The sequence below is a fragment of the Oryctolagus cuniculus genome, chromosome 1 (genome assembly GCF_964237555.1).
Source record: "Oryctolagus cuniculus chromosome 1, mOryCun1.1, whole genome shotgun sequence".
NCBI classification, from domain to species: Eukaryota; Metazoa; Chordata; class Mammalia; order Lagomorpha; family Leporidae; genus Oryctolagus; species Oryctolagus cuniculus.
The window spans coordinates 226314246-226338424 of record NC_091432.1 but is presented as its reverse complement, the minus strand read 5'-3'; the positions used below and the strand labels follow the sequence as shown (position 1 = coordinate 226338424).

Genomic DNA, 24179 nt, shown 5'->3' with positions numbered 1-24179 from the left:
CACCACACACCTGCATTCAACAGAGTATATTCCCTGGCTGCACCCACCTACCACCTACACCTGGCCCCAGCCGCCATCATTGCTCGGCATCCCATGATTCCACTCCACTCCGCCACCCTACCAGACGGCACTGTTTGTAAAACACTGGTCCTACTGTGGTTTCCCTAAGTCAGAGTCCCCCCAGAGTCACTGGGGTGCTTCTGTGCCACCCCCCAACCCCTGCCAACGGTCATTCAGCAAGAGACAGACGCCAACCCCGACTGACAGAAGAGAGGAATTCCTGGAACAGCACACAGGGTGAAAGGGGAAGTTTGCCATGAGGTCAGGATCCCAGCTTCCCTAGGGATCTTGCAAGCAAAAACAAATGGGTGCTCTGTCCGGAGCCCAGCTGTGGGGGTGAATCAGAGACAGACATCTCCATCTCCGTGGAACTCCACTCAGGCCAACTTGCTATGAGAGGATGTGGCTGTGTGGTGTTCACTCACAGGCCCCCTCCCGGGCCAGGATACACCCCTGACAGAACCACAGGACTGAGTTCAGGCAACGTGGAGGGGACTGGATACTGAGCAAGCCAGGACAAGACAACTGCTCTGTGCCCACTTCCAGCACCAGAAGGAACCTTCCACACCGGAGCAATCGGGGCAGCAGGAAAGGACCCCACTCTGCCATCCAACAGAGCCAGGGAGAAACGAGAGCTTTCTGGGCTATAAGGCGAGAGGCCCAGCCCCAGGGACAGAGTGCCTGACCCCCAATGCCCCCTGTTGCTTCTTGGCCATAATTATTCCTGAGAAATGCTAAGCTCAAAGAGTGGAGTACTAAAGATCTTTTCCCAACCTCTTGCCTCCCCGCTGTGTGTTTCTCTCTCTCTCTCTCTCTTTCTCTCTCTCTCTCAGCTGGGTCCGGGGGAGCCCAGTACTAGAACTGGAAGGAAAAGGGGCTGTCCCCTCTCAGATCACCCTCTGATGTGGGGAATGCAGCCGGAGAGGAGAGAGCCTGGAGGGAAGGAAAGCCCCACTAACCTTGAAAGTGTCTGTTATCATCAGCATAAGCCCCCTGGAGGGTGGGCTGGACCAAGACAGCAGCCTTGGGTGTGTTGATTTCTTAAGCCAGGTCCAGGAACTGGCACACATAAGCACTTAGGAAAATAAATATTTGTGCCTGAATTCATTTAAATGCAGGCCACACTCCACCCTCCTGTCTGTGACCCTGACTCTGAGCCAAGCCAGCAAGCACGAAGAGCCTGGGCTCAGCCGGAGCAGGATTGCAAGCCTGGCTCTGGCCAGACGCCACGCTTGGCCACTCTGAGGCTCACATCCCTCCGGTTCGCAGTGGGGGTTGTGCCGTGCGCCCCATACCACCGCTGTCGAGGACTGTGCATGCGCAGTTAAGTGCATGCGTACCCAGGTGCCCCCCCCCCCCATCTCGGAACGCTCTGTACGGGAGGAATTGGTTTTGATTGAACCTAACGCTGCATCTCCTGGGGCTGGGGATGAGGGTTCTGGGAAAGTCGTGGGGGAAGGGCAACGCCTGCCCCATGGGCAGAAGTGACGGCACCGTGGAAAGTCATCTGCACACTGAGGACACGGGGTTCCAGGAGGGAGCTGCACGCCGCCATCTCTAGCGCACCTAGCGGCGGCTCGGAGAATGTTGCTGCTGCATTTCCAGATGGACCCAAAAAACGCACAACACAGGCAACTTTGGAAAGAGAATTTTATTAGCTTCATGAGAAACAGCTGCCATGAGTTCAGCCCTGGATGGGAACAGAGCTCCGGTGGCTTCCAACCAAAAGTGTCGGAAAAAAAAAAAAAAATCACCTGTTCTCTCTACCTCCTTGGACCAGGGTCTAAGTGGACAAGAATACCCCACCACCTCGTCCCCTCAGTGCAGGCACAGGCGCAGGCAATGCGTTCTTGTTCTTGTTGGGCATTAGGTTCTTCTGTTCTGAATCAGATTAGCCCAGATTCTAGGATGCCAAGTAACCCCCTAGCTTTCTGGAGCGCCATATTCTAGAACGCCTAATGACGTTCTAAGTTGTCAACCAGGAGCTAGCGTTCTGGTAGGCCAAATGAGAGCCACCCCTAACACTCTGATGACTTAACCAGAAACTCAGTATTCTTGAATGACAAAAATTACAACATTCTGGTAACAGGTGAGACGCAAAGGCCTAAATGTCAGCCTCAACATTCACAATGCCAAGCCGAAAGACCAACATTGAAGACTAGTGCGCCTGGCTCGGCATTCCACAATGACAAGCACAGAGCTTTACCCTCGGGAATCTGCCTCCCTGAACCCTCAGAGCTCTGTGGATCGCCGCTCTGCAGCAGGCCCATCGTCCCCACTGGAGCGGGGCACACGGAAGGAAACGTAGGGGCAGGTCTTGGTGTTGAGGCAAACCAGCTTCTTCAGTGTGGCTGTCTTGATGAGATTGAAGCCCACCTCGCCACCAAATGTGCTTGGCTTCCAGTACTCTGGGGAACAGATGGGGTTCCCTAAAAGACCCTTGAGGGAGAAGGGAGCCCCAATCTCGATCATGCTCTCCCCAAAGATGGAGTTTGGCTGGCACTTTTCCAGAAGCAGCCCCGGGTAGAATTCCAAGGCGTCAATGTCTCCATAGAGCTCTTCCAACTCCGCTGCCATCTCTGTCTCTCCTACAAGCGGGAGAAGCCAGAGTCAGAGCCACGGGAAGCTTCGGGACCCTTGTCTCTCTGGGACAAGAGGGACTCTAGAGGAGCAATTTGGGCAACTGGACAAATGCCCTGGACTTTGGCCTTGCTGGCGCTAGGGGGAAGAATCAGGAAGGAAAGCAGAAATATTGCCCCTTGTCCTGCACTGAGACTCGGGAGGCATGCGCTATGGAAGGAGAGTCACGGCACCCAGACCTGCCCCCAGCAGTGTGTGACTTCTCCGGGACCTGATCACCTGGTCATTACAAGGAGAACACGACCCATCTTGCCTCTGTCACAGGCAAGTTTCAGGGTCTCTCATCCTGGTCTGAGTCCATTTAATCTACCCGAGATCAAAGATACAAGGTAACGTGTCCAAGCTCCCAGAGAAATTCAGCGACAGTCTTCCCTCTGGCACATCTGTCACGGAGGATTCAAGTGTAACAAGGAGTGGGGAACTCGTGCATAGATCCCAGGATCAATGATTCCACCCCATGACAAGTACACACTCACACGTAGTGACCATGAGGACACCGACACGAGCGTCTCTACCCATTTCCTCAAATCCATGCTTCACAGGGCACTGGGCACAGCTCAGGTCACAGTCTGGCTTCAGTGGCTCCCCATTAGCTGTGATAAGGGTTCTCAACTGGGCCACCCAGCATCTGGGAATCTTGGAAAAACTATGTATACATTTGTGTGTATGTATGTGTGTGTGCTTGTGTGAGTGTGTGTATGTGAGTGTATGAGTGAGGAACTTGCAGTAAAGTTTGCCAGTCAGGTAGTGTGAGTGTGTGTGTGTGTGTGTGTGTGTGTGTGGTGTTTACATACAGATATATACATATACAGACATACACACACACACTCACACACACACATACAGTGAGACTCTTGGGCAGAACCCAAGTCTACTGAATCAGAACCTCTGAGAAGGTGTCTGATTTTCTGTATTTTAATCCACTTTCTAAATGATTCTTATGCAGCTGGCCCATCCATGTGTACTTATGAACCACTAGGTAAAATAAACCCCAAAGCTCTAGCATGGAATCCTGTCTGGTGCCAACCTCCCGTCACTAACCGAGCCCTCAGCATAAACCCTTTGCTGGAAGCCACACCTACGCCCATTCTGCCCTCGCCACTCCTGACTCCCCACATCCCAGGGACGGTCCCACCCTGTCTCCTTGATGCCCCCCTTCCTTGAGCTCCCCCAGGGCGGGGACTGTGTCTGGGAACCAGCTGCTCACCAGTGAGCTCCTGGAAAGAGGCGTAGGGCTTCAAGCCGAACCGCTTGCGGTACTCGTTGAAGGGCTGCAGCCGCATCTCTCGAGACTCCTTGATGACCTCCACGGCCACGTGCAGGACGTGGTGGTCAATGTTCCTGCCACCACCGATCTGCAGAGGGACAAACACCGCTGTGGTCCAACAGCCAGGCCAGGCTGGGCCGTCCCGGAGCCCGTATGAGCTTCTCAAGAACATCAAGACCCATGTCCCGCCCCAGCCAGGACGGAGAGCCTGGCCCGACCCAGCAGCCACGATGGTAGGGATCTGGCCTCTCACTGCCACGCTCCCTGAGTCGCCAGTGTGCAGTGGGCTGGGAGAACCCCCACAGGGACTCGGCTCACGGTGTTCCCCAGTCCTCTGTATTATCTCCCCTGTGAAGGGAGGGAAAACAGGGTTCAAAGCCCAGTAACCTGGTGAGATAAAGAAGTCTCCAGAAAAAGATTCTCACTCGTGGGGGCAAGCGTTGTGGCACAGTGGGTTAAGCTGCTGTGGCCTGGGACCCCACATCCCATACTGGAACACAGAACGGAGTGCTGGCTCCTCTGCTACTGACCCGGGTTTCTGCCAATGTTCCTAGGAAGGCAGCTAATGATGGCCCAAGTACTTGGGCCTCTGCCACCCTCGTGGGAGACATGAATGGAGGTCCTTGGCTCCTGACTTCATCTTGGCCCAGCCCCGGCTGCTGCAGTCATTGGGGAGTGAAGCAATGGAAAATTTCTCTCCCCACCTCCCAGCTCTGTAACTGTGCCTTTCAACAAATAAATAAATATTTAAAAAAAAAAACATTCTGATTCATAACAGCTGAGGCCCATGGGTCTAAAGAGAACTCCACTGCTCAGGAAGAAATGACAATGTTAACACTGAAGAAAATTCTGCTTTGACAGAGCAAGTGTAACTGGGGCAGAAACTCGTACACCTTGGAGCAAAGCAAACAGGGACTGGCCCCAGTCCCAGCTCAACCATTTTCAAGTTGTAGGACTGTTGGGGGTTGAATTGCAACCCCCTCAAAGATGTCTTGAGGCCTGCAAATGAGACCTTGTTTATAAACATGGTAGTCCCTCTTTATCCACAATTTCACCTTCTGCAGTTGCATTTATCAACCATGGTCTGAAATTATTAAATGGAAACTTCCAGAAACACATTACATAAAGGCTTTAAATCGCAACACTCCTCTGGGAAGTGTGGTGAAATCTTATGCCATCCCCACTCCTGCCTTGTTCATCAATCATCCGTTTGTTCACCGCATCCATACTGTGTACCCTACCTCGCCATAAGTCACTTAGTATGCATCTCACTTTTTTGGTTGACTGCTATGGTCTCCTGGTGCTTGTGAGTACACCCCTAAGCTACATCACGAGGCCTACATCGTCCCCTGACTTCAGCTCACCACATAGGCATTATAGAGCATTTCATTCCTTTTTGGTCACCGCCAAAAGGAGGAGTACACCCAGTAAGATATTTACTTTCAGTGTACTACTATGATTGCTCTATTTTATTATAAGTTACTGTTGTTAATCTATTACTGTGCCTAATTTATATTGGACTCTGTATGCACGGTATGTACAGGGGTTGGTACTGGTTCCCGTTTCAGGCATCCACTAGTGGTCTTGTTGGAACATGTCCCCCATGGGAGAGGGTGACTACTACAGAGTCCTCACAGATGTGATCAAGTTAAGATGAGGTCACACATGTGGTGTAGAAGGTTAATCATCTGCCTGTGGCACCAGCATCCCATATGGGTGCTGGTTTGATACCCGGCTGCTCTGCTTCCAATCCAGCTCCCTGCTGATGGCCTGGGAAAGCAGCAGAAGATGGTCCAAGTGCTTGGGCCCCTGCACCCATGAAAGAGACCCGGAAGAAGCTCCCAGCTCCTGGCTTTGGATCAGCCAAGTTCCAGCTGTTGCGGCCATTTGGGGAGTGAACCAGCAGATCAAAGACCTCCCTCTCTCTCTCTCTCTCTCTCTGTCTTTCCCTCTTTCTGTCCATAATGATGCCTCTCAAGTAAATAAATAAATCAAAAAAAAAAATATGAGGTCATACTGGAGAGGGGTGGGCCTAGTCCAGTAACTGGTGTCTCTGCAAGATAAGAAGAGACAGACACAAGGAGAACCCCAGGTGCCGACGAGGCTGAGATGGGAGGGATGTATGTCAGCCAAGGAGCACCAAGGGTTGTCAGCCACCCCCACCCCCGGAAGCTAAGAGAAAGCCACAGAACAAACACTGCCCTGCCTAGCGCCTGCAGACAGGCACGGTCCTGCTGACACCTTGATTTCCAGCTTCCGGCTTCTAGAACTGTGAACAAACATGTTTGGGCTGTTTCAAGCCACCCAGTCGAGGGTCCCTTTTAGGGCAGCCCTAGGGAGAAGAATGTAGGGACCTCAGGCAGCATTTGCGCTAAGTTTGAATTCCTTCATTAGGTAAAAATGGGGCTGTTCAGAGCAACCACCTGACACGGTGGTAGTCAACTACAGCAGAATAAGCATGCAGAGCCGATGTCATGCGTGGGGTACACGGTAACCTGCAGAGGGTGGCCGGGCGTGCAGATTCCTGGGAGAAGCCCTCTGGTCATGTCTCACACGGAGTCCCCTCGGCGCATCACGCCTCTGATGCAGTCCACCTCACACGGGGGACACTGGTATGATGCTGGTCATCCTGGTTGTACCCTGAAAGTGCTTGGAGACCGTGCAGCCCGTACAGTGGCTATTGTCTCTGTCATTGTCCAGAGGCCACAAACCAGCCCGCAGCTGCCCACTGGCAGCAGCGTATGCCAATTTCAGGCAAATCTCCTGGAGGAAAGCTAAATCCGCACAGTGCCACTGCACAAAAGGTCGCGGATGGGAAGGAGGGCTCTGGGCGCTGGGAGGAAGGAGATAGAAACTCCCAAATGGGGAGGAGAAGGGAAAGTGGAAAGGAAGTCAATTAGGAGCTGGCATTGTAGCACAGTGGGAAAAATCCCAGGCCTGCAGCGCCAGTATTCCATATAGGCACTGGTTCGATTCCCGGCCCCTCCACTTCCAATCCAGCTCCCTGCTAATGCGCCTGGGAAGGCACTGGAGAATGGCCCAAATCCTTGGGGCCCTGCACCCACGTGGGAGACCCGGAGGAAGCTCCTGGCTTCGGAACAGCCCAGCTCTGGCTGCTGCGGCCATTTGGGGGATGAACCAGTGGATGGAAGACCTCTCTCTCTCTCTGCCTCTGCCTCTCTGTAACTCTGCCTTTCAAATAAATAAATAAATCTTAAAACAAAAAAAGAGGGCGTCAATTAGAAATCCCAGGGAAAGAAGCTGTGGTTGTTCGCGGGAACAGCCAGTGACGACGCCACAGCCAAGGGGGCTGAGACAACCGAAGTTGATTCCCCCACCCTGTGAGGCTGGAAGACCACCATCAGTGCTGTCAGCAGGGAGGTTCCCCCTGGGACCTTCGCCTCGGCCTGCCCTATCTTTCTCCACAGGCTGCCCCTTCTAGGGGTGTCCCATCCAACTCTCCTCCATTTCTAGGGACAGTGGTCACATCGGGTTAGGGCTCACGCTGCTGACCTCGTTTAGCCTTAATTACCTCCTCAAAGACCCCGCCTCCAAATGCAGTTACAGGGTGATCTACTGGGGGTCAGGATTTCCACAATGAACTGGGGGGAACATACCCTGCAGCCCCTCAGAGGTGGGTGTCGTGCAGTTGGTTAAGCCGCTGCTCGAGACATCCACACTCCATATTGGAGCACACAATTCTCACCCCGGCTGCTCTGCTTCTGCTCTTACAGTTCCTGGGGGGTAGCTGGTGATGACCCCAGTGCCTGAGTCCCTGCCACCCCTATGGGAGACCCAGATGGACTTTTTGGCTCCTAGCTTTGGCCTGGCCAAGCCTTGGCTGTTGTGGACATTTAGGGAGGGAAACAGTAGATGGAAGCTCTCGCTCTCTCTTTCAAATAAATATGTCAGCATTTAATACTTACTGCATACAAACACTTTCACGCATGTCACCATGCCCTGAATGTCTACCTGTTCTTAAACTTCCATGACTTCTGACCCCTGGGCCTTTGCCCATGCTGTCGTCTGTCTGGAACATAATCCTTTGCAGTTGACACCACCTCTTCCCCTGGGAAACCCCCATCCACCCTTCGGATTCTCGCTCACTTCCCTGCCCATAACCCCAGCCCTCAGTTCCCAGAGCACTGTGAGCTTTCTGTCCTCTGGTTCCTTTCTTTTTTTAAATCAGGGTATCAGCAAGGTTGTGCACCTAATGGGAATTCTGTTTTGTTGTTTTATTTTTTATATATTTCAAAGTCAGAGATACAGACAGAGAGAAGTAGAGACAGAGAAATATCTCCCCATGTGCTGAGTTTGCCTCTCAAATGCCCATGGGGCCAGGTCCGAGCCAGGAGCCTGACATCAATCCCAGTCTCCCACGTGGGTGCAGGGACCCAAGTACTTGAGCCATCACCTGCTGCCTCCCAGGGTGCATGAGAGTAGGAAGCTGGAGCAGAAGCAGAGCGGGGACTCGAACCCAGGCCCTCCGGTATGGATGTGGGTGTCAACCTTTGCACCAAATGCCGGCCTCAGTGTTACAGCCCTTAACCTGCTCTGACAACTCTCCTAACACCTCAAAAGCACTGAGCACCCACAAGTGTGCACATGACATTAGCTGTCATCTGGCCATTACCCCCTCTAGCATGTAAGCACCAAAAGGACAAGGACACAATGGCCACACCGTCTTGTTCATCACCGGCTCCCCAGCACCTGCAGTTAAGCCTGCTATGGTTGCGTGAACATGTGGGCCAGGGGGTTCGTGAAGGAGTGCTCACACCGCCCGGAGAAGGGGCAGCACCCCCACCTGCAGCAGAGCAAGCCAGCCTTCGGGTCCCCCAGCCCAGCCGCCCTCACCGCCACCTGAGGCTTACCCGGCCAGCGCTCTGGCGAGAGAAGGCGTCCACTAGCGCCTCGACCCCGTAGTCCACCAGCATGGAGGTGTTGAACAAGAACTGCTCGTAGCTGTACTCCTGCGAGCCCACCTGGAAGGAGTCGGGCATGAGCGGATGCCAGTGGTAGAGGTGGTTGAACTCCATGGCGATGCGGTTGCGGTACTGGAACTGGACGCTGAACAGCATCTCGGGGTCAAACTTGAGCTGCAGGAAGTAGCCGCTCAGCTGCTGCACGTACTCCTCGATGACGATCTTGATGGTCTCCCCTGTGCAGGCGGAGGTTGGGAGCAGGGTCAGGGCGTCCGGACACTCGGACACCGCTGGGAGAGTGCTGGCTTTTCACTCGTCTTTGTCGCTGTTGTCTAATCTTATTTGGCCACTTCATCTCTTTGTAAGGGGATGTGAAAATAGAACTTTCCATCCCGGGTTAGACTGGATCCCAAGACAAGAGCACCTGGGACTATGCCTGAGCAGGACTGGCAAAGGAGGGGCCCGAGAACTGGTGCTGTGACCCTTGGGGGACCACCCACCCATGGCCCATTACAAAGAGGCGGGGGAGGCCGGTGCTGCAGCTCAACAGACTAATCCTCCGCCTTACAGCGCCGGCACACCGGGTTCTAGTCCCGGTTGCCCCTCTTCCAGCCCAGCTCTCTGCTGTGGCCAGGGAGTGCAGTGGAGGATGGCCCAAGTGCTTGGGCCCTGCACCCCATGGGAGACCAGGAGAAGCACCTGGCTCCTGCCTTCAGATCAGCGTGGTGCGCCGGCCGCAGCGTGCCAGCCACGGCAGCCATTGGAGGGTGAACCAACAGCAAAGGAAGACCTTTCTCTCTGTCTCTCTCTCTCTCACTGTCCACTCTGCCTGTCAAAAAAAAAAAAAAAAAAGAGGCGGGGGAGACCATAGGAGATGGAAAAGTGGAAAAGTGGAGGGCTGACCTGGGGAGGGGGCGAGTGAGGAGGGGGCTTGGAAGAGATAACTTGGGCTACTGCTACTGCAGCCAAAGAGGGACCCTGCGGCCAGATGCTGAGCCAAGTCCCAAACACGTCTCCAAAAAAAGTCTTTCTTCTATGTCAGAATTCTTAGGACCAGAGTCCTCCTCTGCCCGCTCGGGAACCAGCTACAAAGCAAACCAAGCGGGGGAGAAGCAATTGCACATTCTGTGAGAGGAGGATGACTGGTTAACTGGATACGAAGAGAAACTTGGCCAACTGGCTTTTGGCAAACTGACCCAGAGCCATGGAATCGGGAATCAGCAGGGCTGGGCCCACCGCCTGGCCTCACCCGGTCCAGCTGCTAGGTTCCTTCATCTCTATCACCCTGGATTTGCTCATCTGTAGTCTGTGCCACTTTGGCAATGTCACTTACAATACCCACAAGGTCGTGGCGAGGGACAGAAAAAAATGGATTCATCTCAACTGCCGGGCACAGGGAGGGCCTGGCATACAGGGAGTCTCCGTGTGCGTGGGCAGAAGCTGGAGGTGGAGTGCAGGAGTGCGGGAGAATCCCCCGCCCATACTCGCCCCTCGCAGCAGCTCAGTCTCAGGAAAGGGAACTTGGGGGGGGGGGGGGGCAGCCAGACCTAGGGCAAGTCTCCCTCTGCCGAGTGGCCCTGGAGAATAACTCAGCCTTCCTGAATCGTATTTTTTTTTTTTTTTTTGACAGGCAGAGTGGACAGTGAGAGAGAGAGAGACAGAGAGAAAGGTCTTCCTTTGCCGTTGGTTCTCCCTCCAATGGCCTCCGTGGCGCTGATCTGATGGCAGGAGCCAGGTGCTTCTCCTGGTCTCCCATGGGGTGCAGGGCCCAAGCACTTGGGCCATCCTCCACTGCACTCCCTGGCCACAGCAGAGAGCTGGCCTGGAAGAGGGGCAACCAGGACAGATTCTGGCGCCCCGACTGGGACTAGAACCCGGTGTGCCAGTGCCGCAAGGCGGAGGATTAGCGTAGTGAGCCGCGGCGCCAGCCTGAATCTTAATTTCCAGCAGGATCATCACACCTGGTTCATGAGGTGCTCAGGATGCTGAACAAGGCACTGGACGTGCAGAGTCTCAGGGATGCTGCTTTTACACACAACTCCATCACCACCCGGTGTGCTGGGCAGCTCCCAGACACAGACTTGCCCTCTCTGGCCAAGATCTCTGCCGGGTGGGGACTTCAGAGCCTCTATCCCTGATGCCTGGCTCTTCTGGGTCCCAGTGAATCAGGCGCTATAATTGAGACCAGCCGTGCCCAGTGGTGCCCAGAAGAGAGAGAAGGAAGTGACCAGTGAGTCAGAGGGAATGTGGTCTGGACAGGGCTGGCAGGGGCCAAGTTCCCAAGCAGGAAACCAGCTGACATTTCAGGCTGCAGACTCGCCCCCGTAGGGGACACTAAAATATCCTGTCCTGAGTCTCCTAGGAGCTCCTGCACTCCAAGAAGGCAGACACACGCAGGGCAGGACACGTGAAGAATCCTGAAGTCTGGGCAAGCTGGCGTTTGACCCTGCACGTGCTGGGGACACAGCGTGCGCCCAGGTGCAGTGTGTGTGATGCGGAAGCTGCATTGGAAACGACCAATCAAAGGAGCTGCCAGTCACCCTGCACTTTCTGAATGCCTGCTAGGCACTGGCCGCCTTCCCATTGAGCGTCTCAGCATCAGGCATCCAACGTACAGGTTCGGAGAGCGCAGCTCCCAGGAGAAGAGGCGCCCGCCCAGGCGCTCACGGCTGCTAAGCAGAATAGCTGGGATTCCCAGCCCCGCGCTGTGCCCCTCAGGCCAGCCCGGGCCTCACCTATGAGGATGAGGCGGGTAGTCTGGAAGAGCTGCTCATCGTCCCAGGTCGGGTGCTCGGCCTTTAGCAGGTCACACACGCGGTTGTGTTCACGTAGCCAGAGCGTGGCATAGAGCATGAGCCCGGGCAGCAGCCCAAACACCTCCTGGCCCACGGCCATCTGGCTCCGGGGCGGCACGCCCCGCGGGTAGTGCATCAGGACGGGTGCTTCTTCCACCGACGGCGGGTACACCTCTCCATCCAGCACCTGTGGGATGGGGACACCTGGCCACCGGGGGTGGGGTGGGGAGGAGGGGCACCCCCAGCTGACTCCTGCTTCCAGCTGCCGGGCTCTCAACCAAGGCTTCCAATCAGTCCCCTGATCTGTCTCTCTTGCCGCTGTCCTACTCCAACCCAGTCTTCTTTCCCAGCCCGGCTTCTCTCCGGAAGTGGGCTCCCTATGCCGTCACACTCCTGGACAGCCCACTCACTACACCGCGGCCTGAGCAGCCTTCGTAAAATGACCAGCCCCGGACTTAAACCTCATCCTAGGGCTCTCTGCTCTGGGCAGACATCAGAACTCCTTCCCCTGGCCCCCGCACCCTCACCTCCATCACCAGGTTCAGCAAACACACCACGCTGGTGCCCCTCTGAGCTGCCCCCCACTACTCCCCAGGGCCGAGCCTTCGCACAGGAGCCCTCTGCTGCAAGCAAGCCCCTTCCTCTTTGTGTCCCCACCCCAACACCTCCTCCTCCTGTTTTCATGCAACTCTGGGCACTCGTAACCTCCCAGGGGAGTCTTCCCCACCCTCTGAACACTGGTGGCACCTGCACCTTCTCCTCCCTGGCTGTTATCACAGCTGGTTGCCCTGGCCTTGCTTAGATTTGCACACTCCAGTATGGGTAGCCACTCGGAGCCTGCAGCTCCTGAGTACTAGAGAGTTGGCTAGTGTGAGCGAAGAATTGAATTTTGTTGGATTTTCTTTAACTCTGATGTTACTGATTTAGGCTTATATTTTTAAATTTTTATTTATTGAATTTGAAAGACACAGAAACAGACATGACAGAGAAAGATCTTCCACCCACTGGCTCACTCCCCAAATGCCTGCAATAGTAAGGGCTGGGCCAGGCCAAAGACAGGAGCCAAGAACTCAGCCCAGGTCACCCATGAGGGTGGTAGGGACCCAAGTATTCATTTGTGTCACCATCTGCTGCCTCCCAGGGTGCCCATTAGAGGAGAGTGGGATCAGAAACAGAGCTGGGACTTGAACCCAGGTACTCCAACACGGGATGCGGGCGTCCCAAGTGCTCTCTTTAGCACTACAGCGAACACCTGTCGCTGGATTCACAATTTAAAACTGGTATTTAGCTGTTGTAAAACCTTTACTTGTGCTTGAACAATATGCTTGGACATGGGAATCTACTTACTCACAGTTCAGTTCTTTCCAAAGAAAATCTAGCGTCTGAATTTAGGTGTTCTGTGAGTGTAACACACATACCAGATTTTGAAGATGGATCATGAGAAAAAGAATGGGAGGTGTCTTATTAATGGCAGGTGGAAACAGTATTCTGGATGTGTTGCATTAAGTAAAAGACATAAAATCCATCTGGTCCTTGTGAGTTCTTTTATTCTTTTTTCATTTTTGTGGCCATTGGTATGGGTTTATTCATTTGCTAATTTTAGGCAATTATGTTTTTATAATTTTTATTAATATAAAGAGAACAGATTTCATGTATTTCATAGATATAATTCTAAAAGGACCATACTTCCCTCCTTCCTCTCCCCCAAGTCCCCCTCCTCCTCATCACCCTTATTTAACGTGGCCACCAGGACCTTGAATTACACATGTGACCCACACCACATCGCCACTGAACAGTGCTGTGCTACACAGTCCTAGTGCTTGTGTGGCTGTGGTCACAGACCATGGTCACTGTCACCTGTGCCAGGCACACCGCAGTTCCTGGTTAAATGAATGCTACAGGCTGCAAATGCCCAGCTCCTGTTGAGCTCCAAATTCCACCTCCCCAGACCACGCAAGAGGCCACGTCTGCCCCTCATGGGCCCTCCTCCCGGGGTTCACCGTCTCTCCTCATGGAACAGCAGGAGCTGCCCCTCCTCGGACACGACCCGGGGACCCCCCAGCAGCCTTCACTAGTGGACTCCCCAAGAAGCCGCTCCCACCACCCCACCTCTAGGCCCAGCCCTACCTGGTACTTGAGTTTCCCATCCTTAAAGAGACGCAGGTGATACTGCCGTTCTAGGCTGTCTCCGTAAATGTGGCCGAGGTCCACCTGCAGACGGGGGTGGTTTCCGCTGAGACCACCGGGGCTGCACCGCCAATGACCAGCACGTGCCAAGGGAGGCCCAGGGGGGTGCTGAGCCCCTGCTGGTTACTCACCCCATGGCCCAAGGCTTTGGTGAAGCCAGGACCCATCTTGCCAGAGGTTTTGAAGAACTGATGGGTGAAGTGTTGTGCAAAAAAGGCAAACATGAGGTTGGTGCCTTGGGGGTCTGGGATGAACGTCCTCCTGAGCAGGAAGCGGTGGGCCAGGACCTGGGCGTCTGGCAGCTGCTTCTTCCCTGGTCGGGGAGGCAGGAAAGAGCAGTAGCTGCTTCCAGATCCCGTATGGAGCCCCTACCCTGGGGGCTTCCGGCCTCGCCAGGAAGACGTCCGAGCCGGCAGCCAGCACGGTTCCTTAGGACCATGTCCGCCCCACCCCCCCATGTTCTGTCTACAAAAAGACCCTGGAGGGAGGTGCGGGTGCAACGGCGTAACCTCTGGGATCTGCTTTACAATTCCTCCATTAAAAAAAGAACTGAGAGGAGACAGCTGAAATAAGACTGGCAAATTGGAGTTAAGTGTTGAAACCAAGAGACGGGCACAAGAGTCCGTTACATGTTCCTCTTGGTTTCTGTGTGGATTTGCAACTTTTCCCAAGGGGAAACCAATTAAGGAAAGAAGGAAAGAAGAGCAGGGACTCCTGTGGCCGTGACCGTGACCGTGACCGGCTGCGCAGTTTGCCGGCTATGTCAGCGTAGGTAAGTCAGCTTCTCTCTATGAGCCACAGTTTCCTCATCTGCGAATGAGGCAATCGACAGCTGTCCCAGACAGTGGCTTTCAGGGCTGCACGAGAGACTAAGCGTCACAGAAAACTGGCGCGCTGGGGCCGCCGTTTCGCGTGGGAGTTAAGACACTGCTTGGGATGACTGCATCCCATATCAGGGTGCCTGCGTTTTTTGTTTTTAAAGATTTATTTTTTTATTTGAAATGCAGAGTTACAGAGAGGCAGAGGCAGAGAGAGAGAGGTCTTTCATCTGCTGGTTCAATTCCCAGACGGCTGAACCAATCCAAGCTGGGCTGATCCAAAGCCAGGAGCCAGGGGCTTCTTCCAGGCCTCCCATGTGGGTGCAGGGGCTCAAGGACTTGGGCCATCTTCCACTTCTTCCCAGGCCATAGCAGAGAGCTAGATCAGAAGTGGAGCAGCCGGGACTTGAACTGGCAACCATATAGGATGCCGGCACTGCAGTTGGCAGCTTTACCCGCTACGCCACAGCGCCAGCCCCTGAGTGCCTGGGTTGGAGTCCCACCCTGCTTCTGATTTTAGCTTCCTGCTAATGCAGACCCTGGGGTGGGGAACACTGGGTCCCTGCCACCCATGAGGGAGACCTGGATTGAGCTCCAGGCTCCTGGCTTTGGTCTGGCCCAACTCCAACTGCTGTGGGGTTTTGGAGAATAAGCCAATATTTGGAGTCTCTCTCTCTCCCCCTCTCCCCCTTTCAAATAATTAAAATAAATAATAAACTTAAAAAAAAAAAAAAAACTGGTGAAGTAGAATCCTTTAAATCAAGGCTCAGCAAACTCGTTTGATGAAAAGCCAGAGAGTAAACACGCGAGGCAGTGCAGACCGTGTGGTCAGCGTCACAGCCCCCCAGTCCCGCGGCTGTGACGGGAAGGAGCCATGGGCGGCCCAGAAACAAGCAAGCAGGACTGTGTTCCAGCAACACTGCCTTTCCACACACAGGGTCCGATTGGATTTGGCCTGCAGGACAGAGCTTGCCCATCTATCTTATCTTTAAGGTTTTGTTTAATTCTTTGAGAGACAGAGATAGGCAGAGTTCCTGCTCACTGCTTTACTTCCCAAATGCCCACAGTGGCCTGGGAGCTGAAGCTGGGAGCTGGGAGCCCAATCCAGGTCTCCCGTGTGGGTGGCAGGAACCCAGCTACCTGAGCCGTCACCTGCTGCCTCCCGGGCTCTGCATCAGAAGGAAGTGAAAACAGGGGCCGGAGCTGGGGCTCAGACTCAGACAATGGGAGCACCTTAACCAGCGTCCTGGCCCCTGGGCCAAATGGCAGCCATGCCTCCCTGTTTCAAATGCCTTCATGCAGGCATCAGCTTGAAGTGGGTGTCTCTCATTATGAGGAGTATTGAGAGGACTTTCCTAATTATGTTAATGTCAGATGAATTTGCACCCAAGGCCCTCAGAAAGGAATTAAGAGAAGTGGCTCGCTCTTGCAAAAGTGTTCCCCCACAATACTTTATGTGAGGCCCAGTGCTGAAATAATCTGGATTGAAATGGCCTCCCCTGGACCCTCCAGCAGGGAGCGCTATCGAGCACCCAGAGGAGACTCTCCAAGGGGGAAGTTAGAGGGACTGCCCCACACCTCACAATTTGGAATCCTCATTCTCTGAGAGTGGTCAGCATTGATCCAGCTAACCCGGCAGAACAGTCGTGACATTGGAATAATAGCTGATCGTGTGACTGAAACCATCCAAGTAGACAAACTGTTCTCTTTATGTCAAATATACATATGTATATAAATAAAAATAAGGCAGAGACCGATTACACGTGCAAGGCGCTAAAGCCGCCTAAGCACAACCATGGGGCTGCACGGACCCAGCGTTAAACAGCGACACCGTGTGGCCGTGACTGAAATAACAGCGGTGGACTTGGGCTTTCTCTGAACTCTAAATTATCACTAGGTTTGGAACGGGTAGACGACCTTGGGAGCAAGACCCCTGCCAACGAGACCAAGTGAGGTCTTGGGCAAATAACGAAGAAAAAAAAATGTGAACTTATCTGCACTCCACCCTGGTGAAGCACGTAAAGCTATCTAACACGGAGTTATCACCTAATAAACAGCGCACTCTTCCTCCCTTCCTACATCTCAACTTCGAAGTCAGTCCCACGCCGGCAGGATCCCACTCACAGCAGGCCGGGTGCCAGCCAAGAGGCGCCCTGGAAATAAGACACGATAGCCAGACCTGCCTCTTTGCTGCCTCGCCTGTCCTCATCCCTGCTTCTGGACAGGGCATACGCCTTGCCTAGGTCTGCCTGTCTGCAAAATGCGTCGGTTATTGCTCTTCCACCTGCTTCCACGCCAAGAGGAGACCCGGGTGCCCCCTGTGACCCTCGGGCCCGGCTCCCCAGCCCGTGTCCGTTACCTTTGGTGCCCATGGGCGTGGGGCAGTCTTTGGGCACGGAGGGCAGAACGCGCGTGTAATAGCTCACGTTGGAGAAGGCCTCCCAGCTGATGTAGTCGTAATCTAAGTTGTAGGTCGGGGGGCTGGGGATGAGGTTGGACCGCACTGCGGAGGGTGACAGGAGCGGTGACCACGGTGCTGCGGCTGCTTCCGCCGCCCCGCGCCTCCCCCTGCGCTCTCTCCACCCACCGCCCCTGTCAGAACTGGCAGACGTCCTCGCTCCCACACCCACCTGTGAGGACCAGGCGCATGAGCGTGTCCCGGATGAAGGTGGCATTGACAAACTCCCAGAACCAGCGCACGTGTGTGAGCAGGTAGTGGACGAACGTGGGGCTGGGCCGCAAGGAGCTCCGGAGCCAGGTCCAGAGGTCAGCTGTGGGGGGACGCGAGGGTGACCCTCCCGGTGGGATGGGAGGTAGCCAGGGCTGAGGGCCGGCAGGGAGCTGGGCAGGGGCAGGGGGTAAGGCTGGGGCCTTGGGAATGATGCCGCGTGCCAGGGCCAGGGCTGGATGTGCAGTCCAGGGCACAGGGCTGGGGCGAGCGGGTGGGCCAGGCTCAAGCCCTGAGGGAGGAGGGCAGGAAGTGGGGGTCTGCAGGGGGAAGGGGCTGGAAGCAGGGCTCACGGACGGTGCAGTTGGGGCCAGAGTAGCCCGTGCGGGTGCAGTCACACTGGTATCGGTCAAGGGCGACGCGGACACAGACGCCCTGGTGCTGGCATGGAAAGTAACAGCAGGGGTTCACTGTGGGGGAGAATTGGGGATCAGAGACCATGCCAGGGGCACCTCCTGACCCCCACCCAGCCCCCGATGGGGAGGGAGGGGCCAAAGGCGCGGCCCCAAGCGGCAGCTCTGTCCTAAGTCGCTGGGGGACACCTCTCTGACGTCAGAGTTCCGCTAGGGGCTCTCCCTCGCCCCTCGCCTGCCATGCCAGGCCCTGGCCCTGGTCGCACCCACATGGGAAGTCCCCGCCCTCCCTGCTGCCAACAAGGGGAACGAGGCATGATGATAAGCCGCTGCAGCCACTGGCTTCTAGATCATTCGCTTCCTGCCCGTCAAAGCCCACAGTAAAGGCAGGGTTTGGGCATCCAGAAAAGGGGCAAGGGTGGGGAGGGGACTTCCCCCCAGGCCAGCTCCACCCCCACCCCCACCCCCAGCTCTGAGAAAATGGGATTTTGCACCATCCCTGCACTTCTACCAAAGGGAACAAAGGACAAATGTAATGCCCACTTTGCAGGTGGGGAAACTGAGGCCAGAGAAAAGGAAAGCCAGAAAGCCACACCTGGCCGGCTGGCCACCCGTTCACTTCCACTCCACCGCCACAGACGTGGCGATCAAGTCCAATCATCCAGAACCCTGAGAACAGACGAAGGCTTCGGGTCTTCGCCAGCCCAAGTCGGGGTGGTGTCCGACCCTAGGGGCCTGAGGAAGGCCATGCACCCAGGGGGCAGGGGACACGCGGCTGGACAGCCTCCTGGGAACGTCCCGAGCAAGACCTCCCTGACCGCTGCCCCCTTGCCCTCTGAGAGGCGCCCCTGGGTCCCCGGGGTCCACCTCCCCCCCACCCCCTGCAGAGTGCCACACACACACACTCAGCACAGGGAGGCTCCGGGAGAGCCGGTGGCTTGGCCAAGGGCCCAGGACTTGGGCTCCCGGTGGGAGCCTGGTTCCCTGGCTGTGCACAGAAAATACCAGAATCCCTTCTGCAAACATACTTCTTTTCTCTCTGGGCTCAGAGCCAAAGTTACAGGGAACTTTTATTACTTGTGCAACTGACTACAGGGGGTCAAGAGGGTAGCAAAGTGCAGGAGCAGCCTGGGACACCCACTCACCCCCACGCTGGCTCGGTCGCCTCGGGGTGCTGCAGTCGGAGGGCATGACCCGGGCAAGGCCTGGCCTGAGGTCTCTGGCTGGGCCCTGGGCAGCAAGGTCTTCCTGCCCCCCACTTCCTGCCACACACAGAGAGGGCCCCCCACACACCACTCCCACACAGAGACTCTCAAGAATCATGCAAATAGTTTTGCTTAAGCCCTGGCGACTCCCCACGGCCCCACAATGGCATCTGTGTGGCCTGGGCAGGGGTGATGGCGGGAGGGGCCGAGGGGAAGAGGCTTAGGCACAAAGGTCTTATCAGGCTGCTGCAGGCTGGCGGGACCCAGGCCCAGCTTCCCCTTCCACAGCCACAGGCCCAGAAGCACCAGGGAGCCTGGGAATCAGCCTTGGGCTGCCTGCAGGACCTGCCTGCAGGACCTGGTCCCTCTGAGAAAGGATGTCTCACCCCTGCTGGGACTCCCCACACGGGCTCTCCTGCTCCCACAGCGCCCCTGCTCCCTGCTGCCCAGCTTCCAACACAAGGCTCTCTGGCACCAGGGGCCCCTCCTCCACTCCAAGGCACAAGGCTGAAGCCGGTGCCTCTTCCCAGCCTTGATTTCCCCAATCCTCCCACAGCCCAGACGTGCCGTGGACGCCCCTTCTCTGAGCCCCACAGCTTAATTAAAGCACCTCCCCGCCCGATCTACCCACCTGGCCTGGCCCTTCCACCTGCCTCCTCCAGGAAGCCCCCCAAAATGTCCTCACTAACTCTCCCTACCCATCCCGGCCCTGGCTCTGGGCTCTCTCCACCACGAGTGTCCAAGAGAAGCGGCCACACCTTCCCTGGCTTTCTCCTCCCCGACACAGCGAGGGCTCAGCCTCGGGATCCAGATGTGCTGGCCAGAGCTGAACAAATGTTTGTGCAATTAATAAAAGGACTTGGGGAGCCGGGCCCGCCTGTAGCCGGGCCAGAGAGACTCCCTCACCTTCCCAGACGCCTCGGTGATCTCACCAGAGGGCTTCCTGCTGTAGCCCCAGCAGACAAAAGGGCCGCACGCTCCTGACCCGAAGCTGCTGCCCACAACCCTCTCCTGCCAAGAGAGGCCATCGCAAGGGAGCTGCGGCCCCTCCCCCACCACGGGCCTGTCCCTCCCCCACATTCTTTCCATAAACACCAGCTGCCCCGAGGCAGGAGAACTTCTCTCCAGCAAGGGCACCAGCTGCTGCCTGGGCCCTAGGGCGCTGGGGTGGTTGGCTGTCACGGTTGGGGGACGCCAGGGTTCCAGCAGACCAAGCCCGAGACCTTCGGTGCCCACGGAACCTGCTCTGCCCTCCCCAGGATGGGGAGCACAAGGAGGACCCCCAGGCTCAGAGGCTTGCTGAAGCCCCACTGCTTCCAAGTAGCAGAGCCAAGATTTGAACTCCCTTCTCTTCCCCTCCCTTCCTCCTCCTGGAGGTGCCCAGGCCTGGAGTTCCAGAAGAGAGGGAAAGGCAGTTGACTTGGCTCCACAGGCAGGGAGTGAGCCCAGGTGAGGTCGGTGTCTCCCTGCTCCTTCAAGGAGAACCTGGAGAATCCTGAATGCACGCAGTCAGCATCCCCTGCCGCCGCAGGTCTCTGAGGAGTGTGATGGGAAGGCCTTCCTTCAGTCTAACCTCAATTCCACATGCTTTATGTCACCTTCGCTCTGTGCTGAGTGGAGGACACCCCTAAACCATCAAGAAAGAGAGCCGGGGGAGCTGCAGGCACCTGAGTGCCCCACACCCAGCACAGGTGCTGGAGAGGGAGGCTCTGTGTCCTTCGGCATGTCTCTTCCACCCTCAGGGCCTCATTTCCTGTATCTCCCACGGAAAGGATGGAGCAGGCGAGCTCAAAGGCTTCCAGGAGCCTGCTCCGGCTGGAGCCGATCCTCCCGCCTTCCCTGGTTATTTCTTCAGTATGTCCCGCCCACGCCACCCTCACCCCATCAGCAGAGACTCCTACAACCTGCTCCCACTGCGTGCTCATGGCCCCCGAGGCAGGGGTGATCCCCAACCCGCACTGCCCACGAGGTCTGACCACCAAGCAGCTGGACCGTGTCCCCGTAGACGACGACTGTCTGGGACTTCCCGGCTCCAAAACCTCTCCAAAGATTTGGGCAAGGAAATGTCCCCACCCCCTACCCACCGGGGCCAAGAGTTGAGGCTCCAGGCTCAGGGCTGAGCAGGATGAGGGCCGAGGCGGGACAGGCACGGCCAGGGAACACCAAGTCCTCTGGGAGGCGGAGGCGGCAGGCTCTGGAGAGGCCAGTTAGGGAGGCTGGCCCCAAATCCCCTAAGAATAATATTTAGAGAAGCTCGGGGGGCCTCCTAGCCCAAGAGAAAACCAATGGGCTCTGAGCCACTGGGGCCGGGGAGCGGGGGCGGCTCCAGTCCTTGCACTTTGCTGTGCAGGCAGCTCCACGCCAGGCGCCACCGTCCTGGGTGCCAGCAGCAGGAAGGGCCCGGCTGGAGAGGAAGCCCCTCCCGGCTCACAGCCTCAGCTGGTGCTGGAGATAGGCGGCAGCAGAGAGGCCCCGGCCCCGGCTGGGCTCCTGCCCCACGTGCCAGGGTTGGCTGCCCTCCGCTCTTCCGCCTGGCACGCAGCTCTGGTTGCCAGGTCATGCCTCCTCCCTAGCTCGGGAGAGGGCACTCAGCCAAATCCAGGGGCTGGAGGGGTTGGACTTGAACGTGAAGGATCCCCCGGCACAGCCTCGCCCGGCAAGTTGGACTTCGGCTGTCCCCCCAGGTGAAGCAGGAGCAGCGTTCCATGCAGCCACCTTCTGGCCCCGGTGAGCCTGCACCCTCATCTCCTCCTCTCCTTTGCTTCCCCTCGGTGGGGGATGGGGGTGAGGGGCAAACCAGGCTTCAGCTTCCTGGGGCAGGTGCCCAGGGAGTCTGGGCCTCCGCTCAAAACCAAGGCAGCCCAAACCCTCTGCCCCTGCACGGACCTGTCAGCCGGTCTTTCCTGGGTCCTGGGAAGAGCCTCATCCATCCCTCCTGTCACCCACAGCCCAAGCCCCTGAACCTCATCCTGCATCCCCTCCACCCAGGCCCTGCCTCACGCCCTGCAGCTCCCTGTCACCCGCCCGCCCCTCGCTGTTCACTTTGTGCCCCGGTTCATGCCCATGGCTTGCATCAGAAAATCAGGCCTCACCCAGCATCTCCTGCAAGGTCCCGTTCAAATACCACCACCTCCAGGAAGCCCCCTTCAACTCCCTGCAGACAGGCAGCTGCTTGTGCCCTGAGCTCTGCACCCCGCGGAGTGTCCCTCAGCCATGACCCTGAGCCCCGGCAGTGACCATCTGTTGACATCTCTGTCGCCACCATCAGACGGTGAGTTTCCCCTGGCCTAAAGCAGGGGTATGAAATGTCAACAAAAGCAATCAAACCCTTACATATCAAAGAAGGAAAAGGCAAGACAGGAGCCCGCTGTGCCTCGGAGAGCAGCCCTAGGAAGACGGGCAGGCCAGGGCCTGTGCACCTCTGAGGACCCGGATGGGGCAGATGGGGCCTCAGGGGAAGTGCTGGGCTCTTAGGAGATGGTCATGGAACCAGCCCAAGGGCGAGCACCAGCCACTGGCCATGAGGCCTCCGAGGCCCCTGGTGTCGAGTGGGTCTGGCTCTAGCCCTCAGCGGGGCTGTCGTGAGCAGGGAAGAAGTGGCTGCCAAGCCGGCCACACGGAGCTTCCTCCCCAGCCGGCCACAAACCAGGCTTTCACTCAGCTCTCCCAGTCCACATCCTCCCCGGCTGCCCCAGACGCACCCATGCAAGCCTGGTCTGACTGGCAGTCTGCAGAGGTGCCCCTGAGCCCCAAATCCCTGGCACACCGCTGCGGAGGCTCAGAACGGCTCCCCCACCCCATCCTCTCCTGACCCCATTTCACAGATGGGAACCAAGCCCCAGGGACAGGCAGACACCCCCCCCCCCGGCCCCCAGGTGGAGGGTGCTAGGTCCAGGCCGCAGCCCCAGGAGGAGGAAAGCTGGCTGAGAGAGGAGCAAATTCCTCCACCTGGGTCCTGGGCGTGTGGGGGAGGGAGGGGTGGAATTTTCCGGGAATCTGACGTTCCCATTGACCTGTGGGCCACGGAGCCCCGAGGAACCCGGGATCCACTGTAGGCAGCACGGAGGGGCGGGCTCTGGGGGGAGGCTTTGCAAGGCGCCTGAAGTTGGAGAGACCGCGGTTCAAATCCTGAGCTCGGGACACGCCATGGCTCCTCCTGAGCCTCAGTTTCCCCGTCTGCCCCACCGGGACCTCGCGGTTGAGGCTTACACCCCCTGAGGAAGCCGCGGGAGCTACACGTGCGTTTCCACCTCGGTGTTCGCGGAACCCCAGAAAGTTCAAGGCTGCCACAGGCTACACTCTTACCCTCCAACTCCCCCCACGAACACCCCCGGCGCCGGCCCCCGCAGAAAACAGCGGAGCGTCCGGAACAGGTGAGGGGCTGTTGAGGGCAGCTGTCCCTGCTGCCCACGCCGCGCGAGATCCCCCTCGCCAAGGCCACACTCCCGAGGGTCTTCCAAACCCCCTCCCCATGCCCAGGCACTGCAGGCAGAAAAGGAGAAACCTGGCCGGCGGAGGAGGAGAGGCGGAGGCGGGGACCAGGGCAGGGAAGGGACCCCTACCTGGCGTGGGCGCCCCAGGGTCCGCAGGCAGAACCGGGGGCGGCGGCGGCAGCAGCAGCAGCAGCAGCAGCAGCACCGGGAGCCGGAGCGAGGGGCTGCTCCCTGCAGAGGAGAGACAGCGGCTGTGCTTGGCACTCAAGGCCCCGCGCGAGGCCGCGAGGGTCCCTGGGCGCGCGGGGGCATCGGGCCCGGACTCACGACTCATGGCGTGGGGCGGCTAATGGTTGCGGGACGCAGACGGCTGGCTCCCTCCCTGGGCGCTTCCTAAGGCGGCCCCGGCTCCGGGCCGCCTGGCCCGCCCCCTCCCCACCCATCCCGCGGCTCCACCCCCGCCCCTCCCTCCCGCTGTCACCTCGCGGCCGCTCACTTCCCCCGGCCACCGCGCAGGCCAGCTGTTTGATTGATTGTCCTATGATTGCCATTAAGGGCACTTGAGCTTGGAAGGCCAGGTGGCACCGAAACGTGACCGTGTGGCAGGTAGGAAATTGAGGCCGGAAGCAATGCCGAGGGTCTCCCAGGGCTTGGGGACAGGATTGAGGCTGGAAGCTGCTGGGTGAAGCCACCTGCCCAGGAGAGAAAGGGGCTGGCAGCCGGGCAGTCGGGCCGGCCTGCACGTGGGTTCCTGGAAGGGAAACTTGCCAC

At 57.3% G+C, this 24179-nt stretch overlaps 2 protein-coding genes across 6 annotated transcripts in view; both read right to left on the bottom strand.

Moving 5' to 3' along the window:
- Positions 1 to 1409, bottom strand: part of LOC100357943 (olfactory receptor 1Q1) — a 227287-nt gene extending 225878 nt beyond the window's left edge. For all 5 annotated transcript variants that reach the window (XM_070056480.1, XM_070056474.1, XM_051841152.2 and 2 more), the window contains exon 1: positions 1020 to 1409. The gene's annotated coding sequence lies outside the window, so the exon portion shown is untranslated. The remainder of the gene's footprint in view (positions 1 to 1019) is intronic.
- Positions 1410 to 1696: 287 nt separating this feature from the next.
- PTGS1 (prostaglandin-endoperoxide synthase 1) lies at positions 1697 to 23752 on the bottom strand (the record flags this gene model as incomplete). Its single annotated transcript, NM_001082681.1, is given in 11 exon segments — positions 1697 to 2648; positions 3908 to 4055; positions 8839 to 9125; positions 11625 to 11871; positions 13812 to 13895; positions 14003 to 14184; positions 17049 to 17192; positions 17320 to 17460; positions 17711 to 17827; positions 23538 to 23639; positions 23736 to 23752. Coding segments are annotated over 11 exon segments (1815 nt in total). The 3' UTR covers positions 1697 to 2292.
- Between the last annotated feature and the right edge of the window lie 427 nt (positions 23753 to 24179).